Source organism: Leucoraja erinacea, chromosome 37, assembly GCF_028641065.1.
Source record: "Leucoraja erinacea ecotype New England chromosome 37, Leri_hhj_1, whole genome shotgun sequence".
Taxonomy (NCBI): domain Eukaryota; kingdom Metazoa; phylum Chordata; class Chondrichthyes; order Rajiformes; family Rajidae; genus Leucoraja; species Leucoraja erinaceus.
The window spans coordinates 10679423-10704809 of record NC_073413.1 but is presented as its reverse complement, the minus strand read 5'-3'; the positions used below and the strand labels follow the sequence as shown (position 1 = coordinate 10704809).

Below are 25387 nucleotides of genomic sequence, written 5' to 3'. Positions count from 1 at the left end.
CTTTCCACATTGAAATGAAAATAAGTCACTCCTCCAATTGCTTCATTTCATAATTGAAGGATGACGAGATGGGGAGATGAGGGGGAGAGCAGCATCGGCAAGTAAAGAGGCAGGGAAGTAAACATATTATTAAAGCTGTTCCAAAACAAATCTATTGCCAGCCTAACATCGTCAACATAAGCCAGAAATATCATCAATTTAGTTTCCATCTTAAGATGAATTAGTTATTACACACAAGTTTTATAATTAAGCAGCGCCTTAATCCGTAAGCAGATGGGAAATAGACCACATTCCAAAGTAGATCCCGATCCTAAAAGCCACCCGTCCGTTTCCTCCACAGTTGCTGCCCGACCCACCGAGTTCCTCCAGTATTTTGTGTTTACCTCGGATATCCCATTGCTGACATATAATAAAAACGCCAGATAATTTACCTGTCAGTGAAATTGAAATTCTGGCAAAATAAAAATGAGAAAAAGACAAAGGTGACCATGGAGGATTGAAATTTTAGTGAGAGATTGAAAGGGGGGGGATCAGCGAAATCACATAAATGATTTTGCAAAATTGAAGGTTAGGAGAGTATAGGAGCATAAAGACAAGGTGACCACACCTGGAGTATATTGCGTACAGTTTTGGTCTCCAAATCTGAGGAAGGACATTATTGCCATGAAGACAGTTTTGTCTTATGAAGAAAGACTGGATAGACTTGGTTTATACTCTCTAGAATTTAGGAGTGTGAGAGGGGATCTTATAGAAACTTACAATTTTAAGGGGTTGCATTAGATGCATGTGATTGCCACGAATTGGGGAACCAGAGAAGGTTCACAGCTTAAGAAAGGGGGAATCCCTTTAAAACCGAGATGAGGTAGGGAGTTCCACAGAGATTCTGGCCCAGCCACAGAGGGTAGTTGAGGCCAGTTCCTAATTTAAGAGGGAGAATGTGGCCCTTGGACAAGGGGATCATGGAGATGAACCTGGGATACAGGTGGATGGCATTTCATATTGACCATAGAAAGGGCAATGGCCTACTCCTGTACAGGTTTCTATGTTTCAGCCCACTATTTCTGCCAGCATTCCATGTGTGCCACTAAACAGGTTGTGATGAAGGCTAAATTAGGTAGGGAGTTCCAGAATCTGCCTGCCTGTCATCCCATGGAGATGAACCCCTGGGCATTTATCCACATGCCAGTGTACCCCTGCAGCCCAAAATTTGTTGCCAAATGCAGCCTCTAATGTCTGTCTGTCATACCACCCACAGGAAATTCCAGCAAGCTTGGGGAAGATATAAACAATCTCAAGCAATCAGCAAGTTCCAAGGGAGATAAAAAGGAAGTGGGTATGGAGAAAATTGATGGTCAAAAAGAAAAACATTCAAACAAATGTAAGCGATACAAAGTGCTGGAGCGAGTCAACGAGTCAGGCTGCATCTCAGGGAACAAGGTGACGTTTTGTGCCAGGACCGTACTTCGCCCGAGCCAAAACGTTACCCATACACATTCTCTGGAGATGAGTTACTCCAGCACTTTGTGTCTTTTTTTGGTAAGTGAGCATCCGCCGTTCCTTGTATCCAAATGCAAGTGATAATTTGAAGTTTGGCATAAAGGGCAAAGAAGTTGCAGCGGGATAACTTCATGAAGCCTGTACGGAAATTAGAGTTTACAGATAAAAATGTTTTATGAAGATTCATTTGCAGAGAGCCACAATTCCACAATCTCCCCTGTCATCCCAGTTCAAGTGGCAAATAAATCTTGCAAACTGGGAAGAAACATAATTGCGCTCGTCATCTTAGTGCTCAGGATTGCCTCCAGTGTATCTGAGAGAAATAGACTAAGGAAGCTCAAGATATGATCTTTCTCTGTGGTATTAACAAAGCATACTTAAAACAGCGGTGAAAGTCCCGGCTGGAGATGAAACATCTTATTTATTGTTATGCTGTTTATCAGCACATCTCTAACGTGCTCTAACTCATCAACAGTGATGAGGAGCAGAGATTGAGGTTAATGATAACACAATTATACAACTTACAAATTACATTGAAAAATAGTCACCGAACGTGTTGAGTACTTCACTTCTAAACGTCTCAGGAAATACAGTACAAGAGGGATTAAATAAAGGCAAGAAGGAACTGCAGATGCTGGTATACGCCGAAGATAGATAAAAAGTGCTGTCGTAACTCAGCAGGTCAGGCAGCATCTCTGGAGAAAAGGAATGGGTGACGTTTCGGGTCAGAATCCTTCTATAAACTTAAAGGAACACAACTTGCAGCATCTCTGGAGGAAAGGAATAGGTGACGTTTCATGTCAGAACTCATCTACAAACTTAAAGGAATACAACTTGCAGCATCTCTGGGAAAAAAAGGAACAGGTGACGTTTCGGGTCCAAACCGTTCTTCAATCTCAAATAAAGGAACACCACTTATAAACCAATGTTAAACAGTCTGAAGAAGGGTCTCGACCCGAAATGTCACCTATTCCTTCGCTCCATAGATGCTGCCTCACCCGTTGAGTTTCTCCAACATTTTTATCTTCCTTAAATATTGCAAGATCACTGGAGAAATGTTGCACAAAACATCTGAAGTGTAACCGTGTATAATAAACCCTTACTTGTATCGAACTTTCTCATCCATATCTTCTGATGGTTCCACCGTGATGCAGGTGACAAGTGCCTCCATGTTTTGCAGCCGTGTTAGAAACTCCACCAGTTTGCGGTTATTGGCCTTGCACTCCTGAAGGATGTCCTCCTCTTCCATGAGCTCGAAAAGCGTGACATCCTCACGTTCTAAAAGCGTGTCAATGTGCGATGTTGTGTGAAGGTCAAACTTCCAAAACATGATGTGCTGCAGAAAACCAAGAATAAAGCACCGTTATAACTGGCCACATAACACAATGCAAATGCGTGCGTGCGTGTGTCATACACAGACTGCACCTCCAACATTATATCGTGGCAATGCTCAAAGCACCACCCAAATCTATCATCTTCGCAACGAGCAAAAACACAAAGTGCTGGAGTAACTCAGCGGGTTGGGCTGCATCTGCGGAGGGAATGGATAGGCAACGTTTTGGGTCGGAATCCTTCCTCAGACTAATCCCAACTTGAAACTTCACCTATCCATTTCCTCCACAGATGCTGCCTGACCCGCTGAGTTTCTTCAGCACCTTGTGTTTTGCTCCAGATTTCAGCATTTGCAGTTCCCTGATCTCCAACCTTCACTACTACATGGCCATCTCCTACACTGCCACATGCTGCTGTCCATTCATTCTCAGAGTCAAGTCTTGTAACAATACCCCAACCATACTTTGGGGTATTGTTACAATACCTCAACAAGGGCTGCAATTGTTCAAGTTGGTGGCTCATCCTCATCTTCATTGATGTTATGAGATGGGCAATAGCTAATGGCCACATCCCGAGAATGATTAAAAGGATCAATTAAAGGCAGAATGTTCAAATAGTTAAACAGCTGTATGCAGAACCATGACCTCTATCCAAATTAGGATTAGAGAATGGGCAGAGAAAATAATCTGGAGTTAGATACTATCTTGGTAAATGGAGATGTTCCCTGGTTTATTCAAACTGGTGAACCATGCCATACACATATTCAGAAAAGAAATCTGCATTTGTATCTACTGAAGATGGCAGATTATTTAATCGTCACCACCTCAAAAGACAAGTCTGAACTCACCCCTAACAGAGATGTTTGGGGCAAGGTACTCAAAATTGGTATCAGTGGAAGTACGAGGCAAGATCTTTGGATGAGCTGCGGGGAACCAAAATTAAGTTAACTTAATGGCGACAGAAACAATAACTTATCATTTACTGAGATAAATAATATTACATCATTTAAAAAGAGGTCCGTGAATGAAGACGGGAGCGAGAAAGACCCATACAAGAATGATGAGTTTGTCTAAATGGAAAGATACCGTCAGCAAGCCGAATGCGACTACCCAAGGCAAACAATTAACAAAGATCAATATTCACATCTGGAAGATAGACATAAAAAGCTGGAGTAACTCAGCAAGTCAAGACAGCATCTCTGGAGAAAAGGAATCATCCTTTTCTCCACAGATGCTCCCTGGCCCGCTGAGTTACTCCAGCTTTTTGTGTCTAACTTTGGTTTAAACCAGCAACTGCAGTTCCTTCCTACACAATATTCACATCTCAATCAGTTGCTTATGCATGCCGAATATATAAAAGGCTGCTAACATTCAGCGTGTGTGTGTGTGTGTGTGTGTGTGTGTGTGTGTGTGTGTGTGTGTGTGTGTGTGTGTGTGTGTGTGTGTGTGTGTGTGTGTGTGTGTGTGTGTACACACAAACACATATATATGAATATATATCATAGTTTTATACCTGAAAAATCAGACCACCTAGGTAGAGACAGGAATACCAAGAGGAAGTGTAGGCCATTAAATTTCAATTTAAAATAAGCGAGAAAAGAAACAAAACCTCCATGTGGATCATCTCCCAATGTAGCAATACTTCTCTCAACAAACATCAGTTTTAGATTATCAGCATTTGATTTATGCACCTTCTATAATGGCACCATCTGCACGGGTAAACAATATTTGATTTATGAAGCCATTTCTCGCTACAATGAACTGCACGAACTGTGCTTCTATTGAAATTCCCTTAATGCATTTCACTCACCCTTTTTGATTTCTACATTTTTGTTCAGTGGGTTCTTGAAATGCACCACTTTCCTGAGGAATCAGTGCATACAAGAACATACAAAATAACAGGGCAAGACCATTCGGACCATGCTCGGCATTCAACAAGAACATGCTGCTTATCTAATTCAGAAAAAAAAATAACACTCCGACCTTATCTCCCAATTCCTTTAACATTCAGACATCTATCAATATCTATTTTGAACTAATCCACGACAGAGCTTCCAATCCTCCAAGGAAATTTCTCCTCCTTTCAGATCTAAATGGTCTATCCCGTAATGACACTGTAACCTGCAGTTACAAACTTCTGCCCTCATCAAGCCTGCTAAAAATTGGGCGGAACACAGTGGAGCAGCAGACAAGTTGCTGCCTTACATCGCCAAAATTAAGGTTTCGAGGCAGAGATCTTGGATGAGCTCCGCGGGGAACCAAAAGTAAGTAACTTAATGGAGACAGAAAACAATAACTTATCATCATTACATAAATTTAAAAAGGTTCTGACTGCAGTTCCTTCCTACACAATATTCACATCTCAATCAGTTGCTTATGCATGCCGAATATATAAAAGGCTGCTAACATTCAGCGTGTGTGTGTGTGTGTGTGTGTGTGTGTGTGTGTGTGTGTGTGTGTGTGTGTGTGTGTGTGTGTGTGTGTGTGTGTGTGTGTGTGTGTACACACAACACATATATATGAATATATATCATAGTTTTATACCTGAAAAATCAGACCACCTAGGTAGAGACAGGAATACCAAGAGGAAGTGTAGGCCATTAAATTTCAATTTAAAATAAGCGAGAAAAGAAACAAAACCTCCATGTGGATCATCTCCCAATGTAGCAATACTTCTCTCAACAAACATCAGTTTTAGATTATCAGCATTTGATTTATGCACCTTCTATAATGGCACCATCTGCACGGGTAAACAATATTTGATTTATGAAGCCATTTCTCGCTACAATGAACTGCACGAACTGTCCTTCTATTGAAATTCCCTTAATGCATTTCACTCACCCTTTTTGATTTCTACATTTTTGTTCAGTGGGTTCTTGAAATGCACCACTTTCCTGAGGAATCAGTGCATACAAGAACATACAAAATAACAGGGCAAGACCATTCGGACCATGCTCGGCATTCAACAAGAACATGCTGCTTATCTAATTCAGAAAAAAAAAATAACACTCCGACCTTATCTCCCAATTCCTTTAACATTCAGACATCTATCAATATCTATTTTGAACTAATCCACGACAGAGCTTCCAATCCTCCAAGGAAATTTCTCCTCCGTTCAGATCTAAATGGTCTATCCCGTAATGACACTGCAACCTGCAGTTACAAACTTCTGCTCTCATCAAGCCTGCTAAAAATTGGGCGACACAGTGGAGCAGCAGACAAGTTGCTGCCTTACATCGCCAAAATTACAGTTTCGGTCCTGACTACGAAGTGTTATCCATAGAGTTTGTACGTTCTCCCCGTGACCACTTGAGTTTTCCCTGGGTGCTCCGGTTTCCTCCCACACTCCAATGCGTACAGGTTTGTAGGTTAATTGGCATTGGCAAGTTGTAAAATTGTCCACAATGTGTAGGATAGTGTTAGCGTACAGGATGATCGTTGGTCAGTGCGGACTCCGTGGGCCAAAGTGCCTATTTCCGCACTGTATCACTAAAATCTAAAAGATTCCTTAGGTTTCAACAGTAACCTCTCTTTTTTTTAAAATCCAGGCCTACTCATTTTTACCTCCATACCAGAAACTAATTTGGGTGAAACTTTGCTGCATTTGTTTTCTGCAGCTTGTGTATCATATCGCTTTGGTTTTTGTAAGGAAACCAAATCTGTGGTCTCAACAGGGCCCTTTGCAACGTTAAGATGTCTTCACCACCGCACTCAAATATTCCATCCATAAAGGAAAAAAAACGATTTTCTTCCAAAAGCAGCAAGTTAGCTTTCGAGGGCGTTAGCTTGCTGCGACATGTGCAAGGACACCAAAGTCTTGTTGAAAAATCAACATCTTCCCATTTATATTATCAGTGTTTCTGCTTTTATTCGACTCGTATCATTTGAGGGAGCTGGTTATATGCAAGTTGACAGCCATGCATCAACTATAAAGTCACCATCGGTAGCTCTGGAGTTATGACTGACTGGAGATTGGGAAGTGCAATGCAGAGATGAATCAACTTTTCTTTTTCTTATTGTAAAGTGCATATACCCTGTTAATATGTCATGCATAAATTCTGCTGCAAATCCCCCAGACCTGATATCCACAGCGTGCCCATGTTCAGTCACACGCATTATCTATGAAGATGTTAGTCGAGCTACACATTGCTTGATGGGGAATCACTACCACAAGGAAATAGGAGGGGCAAAACAGTCCAGTATTTCTGAACACAGATGAGACGAGCATCAATAAAACTAACGGGAACTATGATCGCTCGCAAAAAGCAATTTAAAAATACGCTCGTGATTCTGCACACACATGCCCACAATGAAAACTGGAATCTGTTTCAGTTTGATCGAATCACCATCTGCCTCTTCCAATGAGGGCAGCCAACTGACCAGAGCTACCTGCAGCTGGCAACATCCCACGTAAAATGGAGGCGGGGGGGGGGTCAGAGTTTTAGGGTTTATAACAGAGTGACAAGACTGCACGAGCGCCTTGAAATTTATTCCACCAGCACTATAAAAAGGAAGTCATAAACAGGCAACCCTGCAATATTGGTTTTGAAATAAATAGCTACGCTGAGGTAGCACGAAGATTGATTACAGTTAGGGATGTATTTGCTGGAGTTTAAAAAGATTGTGCTCTCCAGTTTCAGAGAGCTGTGGTGGATCAGATAGCTCACTGGAATAGGTCCAAAATCCAAAACTAAAAATTGCAACACAGTGCCTTCATTTGGAGTCCTGCTGTATCTTTGAAATAACACTGTTCTTGCTCCAACTTTTTTTTTCCCAGTGATAATTTATTGTCAAATGTACCTCTAGGTGCAGCGAAATGCAACCCAGTAAAATCAAACAGCTGCCCTCACCTAGGCAGTACACCAGTCGCCACTTTTCTGGTGCTGACTAATTTACAAATGTTCACCAAACAGTCCTACCTTCTACCTCAACCCCCCTCCCATGTTGAGTCTCCCCCATTCAATAGATTCAAGAGTGATTTATTGTCATATGTCCCAGATAGAACAATGAAATTCTTCCTTGCTGCAGCATAACAGAATATGTAAACATAGTACGCTGTAAACAATACCCTGTGTACCCAAAATAAGATTTGAAGATCAAATGTACATTTAACAAATATCTTTTCTTCCTCTCAACTTCAATTATGCTCACTGTGAAACATTTGGCTGTCAGTTTAAGGCAATGACTAAGTTCTTACTGGATAGGGTTTCCATATTTGCACCTTGTACCACAGAGATGTGGCTACTGACATGAAAATAAATCAACTGTCTATTCAACCAGGGTCAGTAGCACACTGAAATTAACAGTAATCAAATGTAATCTTCTCATCGGTTGTGCAGCCTTCACTGAATTTTTGTTTGACCAAGGGATTCATCATCCCAACTCAAACAACTACACACAAACTCACTCTAACCTTCTCACCTGTTTGCCCTGTGCGTTTCATTCAGTTTAGAGATACAGCATGGGAACAGGCCCTTCGGCCCACTGTGTCCATGCTGACCATCGATCACCCCTTCGTGCTAGTTCTATGTTACCCCACTTTCTCACATACTAAGGGCAATTCACAGACGACCAATTAACCGACAACTCCACATGTCTTTGTGATGCGGGAGGACACTGGAGAACTTGATGAAATCCCGTGCTGAGCGTGCAAACTCCACACAGACAGGAACGGAGGCCAGGATCCAACCTGGGTCTCCGGCGCTGTGAGGCAGCAGATCTCCCAGCTGTACCAGTGTGCCACCCCCATTTATAGCCACAAGGAAGTAAACTCAATGTTCTCTGCCCCAATTCTCACAGCTTCCTCAGCTGATGATCAATTTGAGGCTCAATTTTACACCCCTTAAAATGGTTTACTCTTTTGACGTCTGGTTGTCTATTACAACATAGATATATCCTTCAACTTGGGTCCCATGCCTTTTTAAAGATGCATGCTCCCTTTACTCCCCAAGATTGTAATAACTGATCATCAAAAAGGAATGAAACAGCAACTAAGGCAATTTCACTCTTCAATCCTAAGTTCCTCACCACTGCCTGGCTCAATGTTTTACATTTAATATAAAAAACTAGCCTCAGACAAGTACAAAAAGCAGTCTTATAAATTGTGGGAGACGTTTTATTCAGCAAACGCTGTCCTGCTAAGTGAATGATCAAAAGCAGACATTTCCCACGTTCATTCTCAATTTTCTGCAGAACTTACTGAACTTAACTATATATATGCTCAATCATATTGCATTTAAGCACAAATGATAGCCATATAACAGAAATTCTCCACAAATGAAATACAATGCTGCCGTATAAATTTGTTTGCATAAATAGTCAGAAAGAGATGAAACGAGAGTTACGAATTAAATTCTAATATTCTGGTAATACTCTTATATTTTTGACTAATACTGCACCGATGATGTCACCAGCATTTTATTCGAGCTAAAAATACCCTGCAGATCAAATCCAAGTTTGGAAGTGCACAGTTCTATAAACAAATGGTACAGCTGGATAGTGTTTGCACTTTATATGTGGACGAATGACCATTAATACACCCTGTAAAAGAGAATCCAGTGAATAACAGCCCATCTCACCTGCTATTCCATTGGGTAGGGGCATGGTTGGTGTTATATTCCTGCACATTTCTCCTGTGTTAACACCTATATATCTCGATTTCTCTGAATAACCAAAAAGCTGCCGCACACTCGCACCCTCTTAAACATGTTACACCTCCATAGGTCAAAGGTTTAAGGAGAAGGGGAAAAGATTTACTGGGAATCTGGGAGTAACCTTTTCTACACAAAGGGTGGTGGGTGTATGAAACAAGCTGCCAGAGGAGGTAGTTGAGGCAGGGACTATCCCAACTTTTAAGAAGCAGTTAGACAGGTACATGGATAGGACAGGTTTAGAGGGATATGGACCAAATGCAGGCAGGTGGGACTAGCGTAGCCAGGACATGTTGGCCTGTGTGGGCAGGTTGGGCTGAAGGGCCTGTTTCTATGCTGTATCACTCTATGCCTATGACTCCACAGTCCTCTTAGGTAGAGAAGTCTACAAAATGGCCACATTTTGGGTGAAGAAATTTCTTCTTATCCCCACCCGTAAATGGTCTATCCCCAAGTTTGGACTGGGCCCCTGGTTCTAAACTCCCCAACCAGAGAGAAGAGTGGTCAAAGAAAGACGCAAAATGCTGCAGGAGTAACTCAGCAGTTTAGGCAACATTGCTGGAGAATATGGATAGGTGACATTTAGGGTCAGGACCTTTCTTCAGACTGAGTGATGGAGAGGGTGTGGGAAAGAAAGCTGGAAGAGAGGAGGGACAGGACAGAGTATGGCTACTAATGGGTGAACACAGGAGAGGTTTTTTTAATGATAGATCATCCCTGTATCTATCCGATCAAGTCTACCCACCTCCTGTATCTATCCGATCAAGAGGAGGGAACAGACATGACCTTTAAGACTTTTGCCTTCCATCACAGTGAGGAGGTGCCTGGTACACTCACTGTGGTGGATGTTAAACTGTGTTAAGTGTGTGTTTTGTTATTTTATTCTATGTTATAACTGCAAGGTATGCAATTTCGTTCAGACTGAAATGTCTGAATGACAGTAAAGGATACTTTACTTTACTCTTAGAGTCTATAGGCGACAGTGATCTGATTCAGTCCATCTAACAGGTGGATCCCTTCCATCCACAGTGCCTTCACCTGCCAGGCCAAATTCCAGAGGCTAATTGTGTAATCATCTTTCTTTCACAATCTAAAAACACACACACACACACACACAAACAAACACACACACACGCGCACACGCACACACGCACACACACCATCAGGTCTTGGGGTGATTAACTACATTCCAGGGATTTCACACAAGAAGCTTTTGTTCACAAATAATCTAGAGAGCAAATAGGCAGCCACTTCCGTGCCAAGAGCCATTGCATCCATCAGCAGCCCTTTTGCAACTGGGTGCTTATCTGCATATTTGCAAGTATTAAACGTCATGATCTGTCACTTTCCCAACAGTGAGCTCACTTCACGCAGCAATACAAAGCATGATTATCAGCGGGCCACTGAGGTGGGTGCGTGACTTTTACCGTGGCACAAACAACTCGCCTCATGACTCAAAGTGTAGTTTTGAACCACGCTGATCGCAAGGTCCAACATTCCACCCCTGATCTGTGGCAGCTCAGCTGATCTGCCAAAGACATTCATTAGGGATGGTCAGTAAGTAAAACAAATTATGGTTATAGAGTACTTTTATCTGCCCAATAGAAAAAGATAAACTCATCACAACATCAAGAGTCAAGAGTCAATTTAATTGCTTACCACTTTTTCTAATGAACGAAGGACGACCTTCACGACAAAATACTCATGATCGTCTACAAAGGATATAAAAACTGAGACCAAGAAAACCTGCCAATGTACATATACCGATTGGTCCTTTCTTCTGGCATTCACGAGGTGCGATGTGTTGTAAAAGAAGTGTGACATCAGTGGCTCCCTCGTGGATCAAACATCAACCCATTCCTGGAGCTACTGTTTGGTGGCACTGTGTTTTATTGACTGGAACCTAAGCCCTTGCTTTCCCCCATCCCATTCCTCCCCCTATTCCTCTGGTCCCTGCAATTCCCAAGTTTGAATCCACTCATCTTATGCTCAACTAGCTGCCCCCTTGATTCATAACTTTTTTTGATGTATCTAATTGAGGAAAGGAACATCTAGCTTAATATTTCTTACCTCAGTCAGACACCTCAGAAAAATACACAAAGTGCTGGAGTAACTCAGCAGGTCAGGCAGCATCTCTGTAGAACATGGATAGGTGACGTTTCAGATCAGACCCTTCTTCAGATGCTGAAGAAAGGTCCCAAACCACTGAGGAAGGGTCCCAACCCAAAACATCACCTATCTATGTCCTCCAGAAATGCTGCCTGACCCACTGAGTTACTGGAGCATTTTGCACTTTCCTCAAGATTCTAGCATCAGCAGTTCTTTGTCTCTACCTAAAAAAAAAATGGACTTGGTCATGTGTAAACTGTAACCTATCTGTATTTATCATCAGTGAAGACTCAACAAATGGATATGATAACCATACAAATTTTGTTTTTTTAGAGTTACAACGCGGAAACAGAGCCTTTAGCCCACCGCGTCCACACCGACTAGCGACCCCCACAAATTAACACTATCCTACACTAGGGACATTTTTACATTTAGACCAAGCCAATTAACCTACAAACCTGTACTTCTTATGGAATGTGGGAAGAAATCGAAGTTCTCGGAGAAAACCCATGCAGGTTATGGGGAGAACGTACAAACTCCATACATACAAGCACCCATAGCCAGGATCGAACCCGGGTCTCCGGTGCTGCAAGCACTGTAAGGCAACAACTTTACCGCTGCACCACCGTGCCGCTTGTTAATCCAACACTATTAGACAAGGCGCTTTAGATGGAGCCACAAAATACGAAAAAAATTGGTTGACAAAAATGCTGGAGAAACTCAGTGGGTGAGGCAGCATCTATGGAGCGAAGGAATAAGTGACGTCAATCTGCAGTTCTTTCTAAAACATTTGTTTGAGTCATTTGGTTGGTATTCCACTCGCAGTAATAACCAAGCACATACATGTTCCAAAACCCACACTTGCACTACCAATACAAATACCTCAGTCTAGCATTGTCTCAAACACCATCTGCAAAAGAGAAGAGAAACTGGCAGCTTTGCTGCATTGTCAAATTTCCCTTCTGATCCTCCTTTTCATCATGTTATTTTTCCTCCTGTGACCACATCTCACAAAGTTGATGTTGTCCAGAAATGCTGCCTGTCCCAGTGAGTTATTGGGGCATTAAGATAGAAACAACGTTCTTCTCCCAAAATGTCACGCTACTGATTATTCGGGAGGTGAGCCGAGCAAAGAGTAAGGAAGATTAACTAGAGCAGCAATTATAATCCAAATTTCATCCTGTGCTTATTCCCATCAATTGCAGCAGTCAGAGCTGCTGAATGTTTTTCCTCCACCCTGTATTCAAGCAAGCAATGCCTTTGACACCCATAACTACAGATAAGCTGTAGATATTTGACTAGTCAATGAGAAATGTAACCAGTCAAGGCCTAACCCTACTGCTTCAACCTCAACCATATTAGGCAGGGTTCTAAGATTGAACCACAAGCTTGGAAGGAAAACTCATTCAAATAGTTTTGCGATGGTGCAGACAACACGCAAATCATTTAACTTTCTCTAAAGCCAATGAATAGGAAAACCGTTGGAAGCCATTTTGTTACAATCACATTTTTACTGTTAACTCAATCACATTTTATATTCTTTTTTTTTGCAGAGCATTGCAATTTAACCGAAGCTAGCAGCATGTAAAATATCCAGAAATGTTACCAACATTAAGCTTAACTTGGTGCATACATTTGTTCAGCATCTTCATTCTGTCACCTTCATAAACTCTCCCCCACATCCTGCTTTGAAAACGTTTTGAGTTACTTTACAACCTCAGCCACCCACATAACATAACACCGGCTCATGTACTTCAACTAAACTTTTCAGCCCAATTGCACCTTCTATCGCAGCAACATTGCAGAAAACACCAAGTCAAGCAGGAGTTACTGATTATCATGTCCACAACGGCAACTAATGCTGCTGAGCATTTCAATATGAATATCAGGTAGACAAAAAATGCTGGAGAAACGCAGCGGGTGAGGCAGCATCTATGAAGCGAAGGAATAGGTGACGTTTCGGATCGATACCCTTGTTCAGATTGTGTAGTGCACAATGGCCCACAATGTCACCTATTCCTTCTCTACATAGATGCTGCCTACCCGCTGAGTTTCTCCAGCATTTTTGTCTAACTTCGATTTTTCCAGCATCTGCAGTTCTTTCTTAAACATCAATATGAATCATAGTCAGTGATAACCCAGTTGAATGCAGAAACATGGAAATTAAGCCAATTTCAAGCAGGAATAGGGCTGAAGGCATCTCAGGGGTTTAAATTGGTGATGAGAATCGACACGGCATGCGGATTATGCTCCAAATTATCAATAATTATAGCTGGATATTCATCCTGAATTAAGAGCCATGCCCACAAGAGGAAAGTTTAGATATTGAGGTTTCAACATGGTAAGGATGGAACAGACAGCACCATGCAGCCAACTCAGCAGGTGCCACTACCCAGACACAGTGGTGCAACTCATGGACCCTGCATTTCCTGAGACCCAGGTTGAATCCTGGCCTGCATGGAATTTGCATCCACTCCCTGTGGTTACATAGGTTCCGTTTTGGGTGCTGCAGTTTCCTCCCAGCAAGGTAAATTGCTCAACTAGAGTGTAGATGAGTGGGTGAACGTGGGGAGAGCTGAGGAGAATATGGTGAGAATGGTCAGTGTGCGAGCAAGCTGTTACTGTGCTGTACAACTATAAAGACTAAACAGGAGAACAACTCTGGGCTTTGTATTAGTGAACTTTGCTGAGAGGGGATCAGAGCTTTAGATCAAGTGGAAGAGGGAGACGAATGGGGGGGGGGGGGGGGGGGGGGGGGTTGGGGTTGGAGTTCTGACCTTGAACTGGAAATTTTAATTCGTCTTAGAGTTGGAAAAAACAGTTGGAGCTGAGCATATCTTGGTTTGAAGATGGAGCAGGAGGCAAGCTGGTTGACAGCGAGATGTAGACAAACTCCAAGCTTCCACATCCAGTCAATACAGCCTTTACTTTCGACTTTCCAGATATAGTGTGGAAACAGGCCCTTCAGCCCACGCTGACCAGCGACCACGAGGGAAAATGTACAATTTACTAGCCAATTAACCTACAAACTAGTACGTTTTTGGAGTGGGAGGAAACGGAGCACACTGGTCACAGGGAGCACGTACGGCCAGCACCCCCAGGTCAGGATCGAACGCAGGTCTCTGGCACTGTAAGGAAGTAACTCTACCGCTGCACCAGTATCGCAGTTATTGCTTTTAATATTTAATCTTTAAATTGAAAATGAAAGATCACATATTTGCAGCCACAAGAGGAAGAAAATCTTTCAGGGGCCAATGGCATGACGGCGCAGAGCAACAGTTTAAATTCATTAAACATTAAACCTCCAGTTTAAATTCCATTTGGAATATTTTGGAGGACCAAGAAACCAAGAAGAAACAATTGTGCTAAAGCGTAGAAAAGGCAGATTATATGGAGCATTAAGAGAGCAAGGTTGACGATTATTTAGAGGTGTTGTATTTTTATATTGGTAGAGATTTTATCAAAGATAGCTGAAAATGTCACCAACCACACTCAGAAGGGAAACATGGGCCGGAAGGAACAGGGGGAGCAGATAAAGGCCCCAGGGTTTAGGCAACAACGTCAGATTTTGAATGAGAGAACAGGAAATGATGATGGAAGCAGCACGGCAAGAAGGAAGGAAGAAGAAAGCACAATCACGACTGACGCAATTTTGGATACGAAAATCTTTTCGTGCTCCCATTTGGAATGGCACAGCAAAAAATGCAAAGTACAGAGTATGGTGGAGGAGGGTTGATGGTGCAGAATACAGCCTCCGAACTGGAAGCACAAGGCTAAAGCAGGGGAAGTGACAGCACAACATCCTTAACAAAGAGGAAGTAGGTGTCACATACAAGTCTCTGCAAGACTGACTACCTCTCCGGTGATGCAGCTAAGAAAGGAAATGCTCTCATTTCAAGGGGAATCCAAAATGGGGCGTCGCACTCGATTTGTACAAGAGACAAGATGAGCTCAAGAGTCATGAGAATGTCGAACATTGCTACCACAGGGCAGCAAAGTTTGGATGCATTTAAGAGGGAGGATGAATAAACTAATTAAGGACTATTATGCTGAAGGATTTCAATGCAGAAAGACAGGAAGCAGCTGAAGCAAAACATAAATGCCAATAAGACTGGTCCGGCTGAGTGGTTTGTTTCTGGGTCATGCACCGTATGTAATGCTATGAGACTTGGGAACACTGGCTCTAGGACAGAAATGTTAAAAAAAAAACATTTCCTCATGGCAGAACAACTGTTTAAAGTCAATTCTGCTGGGTCAGTGTGGGCAGTTGTGGGGAGGGTGAAAGTTTTCACCACAGGTTTAAACCAATTAATCCAGGCTTATTAACAGGACTTTGGCATCATGAGCTTGATGAAATTTGACTACAGTAACCATAGCGCATTTGTGAATGTCACATATACAAGCAACCAGATTTTTTTGGCTACTCAGGCAAATATTTTCCTGCTACCACCATACCACACCCTTACCCAACCACAAATCCCTAGATAGAATGGCAACCACATGGTTCCCACCTCCAATCCCATTGGTTTCTGCAGCTGATTAACAAAAGAGGTCAGATTCCATTCAACGGGATGCTCCTAACATAATTAACTCTCCTATTCTACATCAGTGAGACCAAGCGCAGGCTTGCCGATCATTTCGCCGAACACCTCAGCTCGGTCCACATTAACCAATCTGATCTCCCGGTGGCTCAGCACTTCAACTCCCCCTCCCATTCCGAATCCGACCTTTCTGTCCTGGGTCTCCTCCATGGCCAAGAGTGAGCACCACTGGAAATTGAAGGAGCAGCACCTCATATTCCGCTTGGGCAGCCTGCACCCTAGCGGCATGAACATTGACCTCTCCAATTTCCGGTAGCCCTTATTGACTCCTCCCCTTCTCAGCTCTCCCTCAGTCCTCTGGCACCTCTTCTTCCTTTCTTCTTCCACACCCCCCCCCTCCCCCCCCCCCCCCCCCACCCACCCCTCCCCCCACCCTACATCAGGCTGAAGAAGGGTTTTGGCCCAAAACATTGCCTATTTCCTTCACTCCATGGATGCTGCCTCACCCGCTGAGTTTCTCCAGCACTTTTGTCTACCTTCGATTTCCCAGCATCTGCAGTTCCTTCTTGAACATATTAACTCTCCTAAAGGGAGTGTGAATTTTGAATATTTAACTCCAATTTAGGTTATTCTAACTGCACTTTACGAAGGAGGCACTTTTCCTGTCACATCTTTTACAATCCACGCCTCCCCCTCCCCAAATCGACACTTCATGCTGCCTAGGGAAAGTGGCCCACATAACCAAGGACCATTCAGAATAGACTTGATGAGGTGAACAGCCTAATTCTACTCACGTGTCTTGTGGACATTTTCTCCTCCTCCTCCCTTTCCCATTTGGGCAGAAGATGCAAATGTTTGAAAGCACGTCCCACTTGATTCAGAAACAACATTTCTCCCCACTATTATCAGGCTATGTAACGGACCTCTCTTACGGGTATATCCCCGATCATCTAACACACCTCATTGCAGCCATTGCATTTTCGTTTTTAATTTGAACTCTCTCCGTAGCTGCAACATCATATTCTGCACTATTTATTTTTCTCTGTGCACTACTTGTCATACATGTGTATGATTGGATTGCACTCATGTAGGGCATGATTTGACCAGATAGCACACAAAACATTTTTTTTTTGCAGCATAGTTCTGAAGCAATACTCTGGCTTAATCTATAACCAGTCTTTATTTCACTGTGCATTAACTTAGGGTTTCTAGATGCCATTCTTCTTCCTTGTGTCCGGACATCTTCTACATCAATATCTATATCAATATCCTCTAGATGCCATTGATTCGGCCACATTGAAAACAATAAGCATCTTAAACATATTGTTTTTAGGATCTCGAGTTTCCATCTCAACTATATTTTTAAAGTATAATTCTAAGCATGGTTCATCAAGGCATTGCGAAATCAAAGCATAGCCACCACTTAAAACTGTTAACACTCCATAAACTGGCAGCTTCTAGGTTTCTCTCCACATTCTTTTCAAATAGCGAGATTATATTTGCAAACTTTGTACTTGAAAAATAGTTTTGGAAATTGATTTTCAGTGCATTCTGTATTTCTGAAGATAGCTTTTTCAGAACCTTGGGATACAAGTTATCAGGTCTTGAGATTTAATTGAAGAAATTAATTGGACCAAAATTAAAAAAAGTAAATGCTAATTTCTTTTACCACCTTATTTTAGCTTAATTGAAGGCTGGTTATAAATTATTTATTTGATTTTTCTGCCATATCTTTATTCATCAATAAGCCTTCCTGAATTAATTTGTATCAACTTTAGCTAATCTTTCGTTTTCACATTTTGAAGCTTTCATGGTCTTTATGTTTCCCACTAGATTACTCACATTCCACTTTCGCTTATCAATCTTTTATCCTTTCTTTATTGTGGTCTGAAATCCTGTAATCCTCAGATTTACTGCACATTTTGGCAACGTTAAAAAAAACTTTATTTTGATCTAATACTGATTTTATCTTGGGCTCACAAGCCTCTTGCCAACAATCAGCCTATCAGGGAACCTCCTTGCCTGAAGTCATCGGCCGGCCCCAATTTGTCCTGTTTTTTGCCCCTCTCATGCAGTCCTGACCCCACCTCCAATCCCACCCCACTACAATCAGACTAAAGTAGGGTCCTAACCCGAAACGTCACCTGTCCATTTCCTCCAGAGATACTCCTGACCTGTTGAGTTACTCCAGCATTTTGTTGTGTCTATCTTTGGTTGAAACCAGCAACTGTAGTTCCTTTTTATGACATTTTCATTGTTTGCCATAAGTTTACATATGGCAAACAATGTAATAGTTTACATTGTTTGCCATAACCAGACCATTTCACCTGTTGGATTTTTGTTGCTTAAATGACTATAACATTGTTGTAACCGAAGATAGACACAAAATGCTGGAGTAACTCAGCGGACAGTCAGCATCTCTGGAGAGAAGGAATGGATGACATTTCAGGTCGAGACCAGTCTTCAGACCGAGATAGTTACTCCAGCATTTTGTGTCTATCACTGATCCTTCTTGTTGGCCAGAGTGAGGGACATTATCTCCAATAACATGGTTGAAGTTCCAAAAATTATGAACATTTGGTTGGGTGGTATCCATAACTGCGAGATTCGACTATGAGACATAGGAGTAGAAATAGGCTATTCGGCCTGAAGAAGGGTCTCGACCCGAAACGTCACCCATTTCTTCTCTCCAGAGATGCTGCCTGTCCCGCTGAGTTACTCCAGCATTTTGTGTATCTTCGGTTTAAACCAACATCTGCAGTTCCCTTTGTAACCAACTTTGTTGTAAACTATATATTCATCCTTCAAAAGGTTAGCCACAACTTCTTTACCGACATTTACATACAATTTCCCAATTGACCATTGGTAATTCTTTGCACCATTATATTTCTGTTTACATTTGAGATTCTGGTTTCAATGTTTATGAAATTCTACCACATTGTCATCACTTTCCCCTAAAACTCCTTAACAAAGAACCCATTCAAAAGAAAAATGTTTGTTTTCTGGATGAGTTTACCGATCTAGAAAAAACATATCTAATGCATTCGACAAATCCATTCTCCTCATATTATATTTAATTTGGTTTGCCCGGTCTATGAGTAAATTAAATCTCCTGATGTTGTTTTATCCTTAGTACATTCATTTCTAATTTTCAGAATTAATGATGTGCATTACATTGGCATTGTATCGAACTAAACCCCAGTGTCAAACTCAGTTTTGAGTTCTTGCTGCTCCATTCAAACTGATCCTACTTCTATTTCCAAGCTAAGATCCTTTTTCACTCCTGCCTTTATTCCATTCGTTATTATCGGAGCTCCTATTTCCAATCTTGCCTCTATTACGCAACATCCAGTTATTTTGACTTTTTGCAGCAACTTATATTCACAGCATCATAAACTCTACCTATATTCATCTACAAGACTTTAACAGCTTATGAATCCCCAACGTGTGGACAGCTGCGCAGATGTCTGAGCGCTTGGCAGGCCGACGGTATCGATTTGTTAGCTGTTGTGGGGTCGCAGAAGTCTTCTGCTGCACAGGAGCTCAATTTGCAGCAGCATTTCCCACTTGGAAAGTGTCCGGGTTACGAATAGTTTACAGGACGGATCTGGCTGTAACAGGGGAGGACCTGTACCTCAGTATCAACGCCACATGGGGGTGGGAGATTGAAACCTTCACGTGGTCGAACAAGATTGTCTGACCATCTTGTTACTCCCCAATATGAATGATTTCATTTACCACAAAGGTGTGATGACAATGTTCATTCTCCCTGAGGTTCCACTCTCATCCACGCATGTTGCAAGGACGTGTACCTGCAGGGCAGGTATGAGGGCCGAGGCTGCTCCAATACTATTTCCAAACCCTCCTACAAGCCTCATAGTCACGCACTGGCCCCTCTTGACTGACCAGTCTGTAACAAAACATCCAGACAACTGCACACTCCCAGCTCAGTTTCCAATCTGAGACTCAAGCTACACAAGTATGAGCTACAGTGTTCCACAATATACCTCTAACAACCCACCTCTCCTTTCCCTCCCACCACACTTCCCTCTTCTCCAACACCCCCCCCCCCCCCCATTCCAACTGCGTTTCTCCCTCAGGCTTCACAATTCACAACTCTTCAATTATTTTGTCTCGCACCTGTTTTTTTTTTTAAATCATATCTGGCCTTTAGGCGGCCATCTGCCTATCAAGAAAAACACCTGCCATGCTTTGTCCTGCCCCTGCTCTCTTCCCCCCACACAATCAGTCTGAAGAAGGGTGCCGAACCAACGCGTCACCTATCCATGATCTCCAGGGATGCTGCCTGAGCCGCTGAGTTACTCCAGCACTTTGTGTCCTTTTCCCCCCACCATGTGCAGATATTTACTGCAGGTATGGTTCATTGCTTTACATCAATTCTCACTTCCATCACACTGCAGCTGCAAGACGTCACCCGCCCGGTAAAGGTCCTCTAATTAGCTTAGTTTTTTAATATGCACGGCCTATATTCTTTCCATCTATCTGCACTTCTAAGCATTGTGCAGTGTTCAGTTCAATAACTAATCTGATTTCATTTGCAACTCTATGCTGCATCATTCTTCTGACCTACTTGGCTCATTGATAAGTAATTCGTGAATTTAACACAATTATAACTCTGTAACAATGTGCCCACTCGGTTCTACTTGAGGCAGGGGGGTGCAAGAAAGGTCATTGCCTAGAATGGGAGAACTGACCAGTGAAGGAAAATTGAGCAGACTTGCATCATATGCTTCAGTTCTGAAGAATATGATCACATTCAAGCAACATAATTATTGCCAGAATGAAAGCAAAGATGATGTTTCCCCTGCCTGCGGTGTCTAGAACCAGAAGTTGCAGTTGCACAATAAGAGGCCAGCCTTTATTTAGATGGAGGGAAAATCCTTTCCTCGGAGTGTAGCGATCATTGAAATATTCTTCCCAGGAAAGGCACGGAGGCCCAGTCACCAAGCATATTCAAGGCAACTTGATTGATCCCCTCAACATCCAAGTAGCTAAAAAAAAACTTCCTGCTTTTGCCCCATTTCCCCCCCCCCCCCCCCCCCGCTATTATCAGTCTGAAGTGGGGCTCCAGCCGGAAACATCAGCTGTCCACTTCCTCCACATGTGGCAGAAGGGGATGACAGTGGCGCAGTTAGAACTGTTGCCTTACACTGCCAAAGATCCGGGTTCGATCCTGACCTCGGGTGCTGTCCGTGTGGAGTTTGCACGTTCTCCCTGTGGCTGTGTGGGTTTCTTCTGGGTGCTCTGGTTTCCTTCCACATCACAAAGATGTTCGGCAGCATCTCATGAGAAAAACAAAAATCCTATTTCTTATCTCCAAAGATGCTGCCCGACCCACTGAGTTGCTCCAGTAATTTGTGTCGATCTTCGGTGCAAAACTAGCATCTGCAGTTCCTTACTACACGTCCCAAAGACATACTGGATTGTAGGTTTAGTTTAGTGATACAGCGCGGAAACAGGCCCTTCGGCCCACCGGGTCGGCAACGCCCAGCGATCCCCGCACACCAACACTACTCTACACACACTGGGGACAACTTACATTTATACCAGGCCAATTAACCTATAAACCTGTACGTCTTTGGAGTGTGGGAGGAACGAAGATCTCGGAGAAAATCCATGCGGTCACGATGAGAACGTACAATCTCTGGACAAACAGCACCCGTAGTCGGGATCGAACCCGGGTCTCCGATGCTGCAAGCACTGTAAGGCAGCAACTCTACCGCTGCGCCACCGTGGCAGCCCTGTGAAATTGTACCCAGTATATATGGAGTGGATGCTAAAGTGGATTAACATAGAAATAGTGTAAATGGGTGAACGAAGGTCGGTATGGACTTGGTGGGTTGAGGGCGGTGTTTCTTTCAATCAAAGTTGCCTGGTCCACAGGGTTACTCCAGCACTTTATATTTTGCTCAAGTAACTAATAATGATGACAATACAGAAAAGTGGTTTCAGCATTAATGTTCAACCATGATGTTATTTATCATGGCAGAAATAACTTAATAACCTGGTCATTCGTGCTTTTATGCCAAAATTACTCACGCAGCACTCCCAGCTTGGGCAAATTAGACCAAAATACCTGAACAGATCAGGCAACATCCCGCATACACTACATAGTTACCAAGTTTGGCAAAGTGCCATGGAAGAGGAGTGCACTGTGCCAAGAACATTCTACTTTAGATAGAGTGGATGCTGCAAGTGTGTGATTACATGGTTACCAAGGTTTTTTTGGTAACATTTCACAAATAAAACATGGGGGGAGGGGGGAGAGGGGCAGAGAAAGATTTCCATCAGCCATCCCGAGAAGCTGATGTGGGGTTTTATTTCAGCGCTATCTCTGCCCTGCAATTATTGAAGCCTGCCCAAGTGCAGTCACCTAGTCACCTCCTTGAATCAGACATTCCTTATGCATAGGCCTCGACAGTAAGTGGCAGTCAAGCACATCGCTCAGCCAGTGCCAAAATATTCTGGCTAAACAACAATTAGTAGTAAAAACCATTCTAGAGAGTAACAGAGTCAGACAGCACAGAAACACGCCCTTCGGCCCAACTCATCCATGCCAACCAGCTTCTATTGAAACATAGAAAATAGGTGCAGGAGTAGGCCATTCGGCCCTTCGAGCCTGCACCGCCATTCAATATGATCATGGCTGACCATCCAACTCAGTATCCTGTACCTGCCTTCTCTCCCTTTAGCCACAAGGGTCACATCTAACTCCCTCTTAAATATAGCCAATGAACTGGCCTCAACTACTTTCTGTGGCAGAGAATTCCACAGACATAAGAAAGTTACATTCAGATTAGAGAATCTGACAGAATAAACAGTACTAACACAATGAATACGAGTGCAAAACAGCAGAAAGGTGCAAGTTTGTAATGCAAGCTGTGCAAAAAATACTAAAGTACAACAATAGAATAGCAGAATGAGGTAGAGTTAGAGTAGAGCATGTGGCAGCACCTCTGAGAAGCGAGTGAGAAAGTGTTTGAGAGCTGTGGGGAAGAAGCTATTCTTGAGCCTGGACACACATGCTTTCAAACTCCAGAAGGTGGAAGGAAGGAAGAAGAATGGACAGGGAAGCAGCATCCTCCAGCCTTGCTGATACGATGCACCGTGAAGACAGACTAGATAGAAGCAAGGTTTGGACACGCTAGAGGCAGGAAACATGTTCCCGATGTTGGGGGAGTCCAGAACCAGGGGCCACAGTTTAAGAATAAGGAGTAAGCCATTTAGAACGGAGACGAGAAAACGCTTTTTCTCACAGAGTTGTGAGTCTGTGGAATTCTCTGCCTCGGAGGACTGTGGAGGTCGGTTCTCTGGATGCTTTCAAGAGAGAGCTAGATAGGGCTCTTAAAAATAGCGGAGTCAGGGGATATGGGGAGAAGGCAGGAGCGGGGTGCTGATTGGGGATGATCAGCCATGATCACATTGAATGGCAGTGTTGGCTCGAAGGGCCGAATGGCCTACTCCTGCACCTATTGTCTATTGTCAATCTGTGACAGACTGGGCTGTCTTCACCGCTCTCTGCAGGTCCCATTTGCCCACGTACCACTCAAGCTTTCCTATCCATAAACTGTCTAAATCACCTTTGCACCCATCTCTACGACGCATTCCATATACCCACCACCCTGTGAAGAACTTACTCCTCTGAACTCTTTTGAATCTTTCCCCTCACACCTTAAACCCATGCCCTTTAGTTCTGGTTTCCCACCCTGGGAAAAAGACTGTCTATTCACCTTATCTAGGCCACTCATGATTTTCTATACCTCTACAAGGTCACCCTTCAGTCTATGCTCCAGAGGGAAAAAAATCCCATTATAATTCAAGCCCTCGAGTCCTGGTGAATCTTTTCTACTCCCTTTCCAGGTTAATGACATTCAGATTTTGTTTTTCTCGACACCGAGGCTCGTTAAGCTACCCAAACAATAAGGGATCATTTTAACTCAAAAGAAAATCAAACTGATTAAAATCAACTTGATTAAGCATCACTAAGGGAATGTGAAGTGCAGATGCTGGTTTAAACCGAAGAGAGACACTAAATGTTGGAGTAACTCAGCGGGACAGGCAGCATTTCTGGAGAGAAGGAATGGGTGACATTTCAGGTTGAGTAGAGGGGTTTCAACCCGAAACGTCACCCAATCCTTCTCTCTAGAGATGCTGCCTGTCCTGCCGAGCTGCTCCAGCATTATATGTCTATCATCACTACGGGAACACAGTTTTAGACACATCCATCACCTAAAGAACTGCCAATTTTTTTTCTTGAGCAAACTTATTTCCAGTAATGACCAAAATGGAATATATTTTCTTCCAGAAGTGCCAAATACAGACACCTTGAAAATCCCAAGGTGCGCTGAGTTCCTAATCTTGGCTAGACTGTCATGAGGCACAGCAAGTATAAATCACTTCTACACAAGCAAGTGCAAAAATTAAAGAAAAAGTATAGATGAGATCCTAATATCAGAACTCGGGAGGACGGGGCAAAATAATATGCAATACATGAGCAAACACACACACAAACGTATAAGAAATCTCAAAGACATGTAAACTTGACATGTTCTCCATGTTTCTCCACCCACAGATGTTGACCTACTTAGCATTTCAGTTACTGTGTTTTTATGTCAGATTTCCAGCATTTTTCTTTGCATTACTGAGATATGTCAACAGATCCGGTAGACATTCAGAAGAGGAATTAAAGGTAACCTAGATACATCAGGTGGAGGTGACATCATTTCAAATGAGCTTAGAAGGGTTAACCTTTTCCAAAAAGATGCTGTCATGTAACAATCATAGTAGGTTATATAACCGTACGAGGCACTTGCCTGAGGTGCAGAGGGAGAAAGGCAGTATTTGTAATATATATACCTTACAGTTCAGAATAATATTATGCTAACTCCTGACACCTCTAAATATAAAAAGGATACACAGTATTATTAAATTCAAATATCCAACGCACATACACGTTTGATCCTACAAATTGTAGAACTATCTTCCTCTCTCCACTTAGTAATTATTCATTCATTCTTATCTGTGTGTACTTTTCATGCTATTTATTACAATACTGTGGAGATCTTGTTAGCATAGAGATGTTTTAATGTATTTTCCGATATGGACAATCGACTTATGGACGTCTGTACACGTTCATAACCTGTGTAGCTAAAATTGGAACACTGCAAATTAATCAAACTGCAGCAATACATCTTAGTTCAAGGAAGTTACTATACAATAAATGAAAGGGTGGTAACAT

At 42.7% G+C, this 25387-nt stretch overlaps 1 protein-coding gene across 1 annotated transcript in view; it reads right to left on the bottom strand.

The window, feature by feature from the left end:
- LOC129713958 (serine/threonine-protein phosphatase 6 regulatory subunit 3-like) overlaps positions 1-25387 on the bottom strand; it is an 88858-nt gene that overhangs the window by 54857 nt on the left and 8614 nt on the right. Inside the window, exon 2 of the mRNA XM_055663378.1 lies at positions 2601-2833. Within this exon, the coding sequence (XP_055519353.1) occupies positions 2601-2827 (227 nt within the window). The 5' untranslated portion in view covers positions 2828-2833. The remainder of the gene's footprint in view (positions 1-2600; positions 2834-25387) is intronic.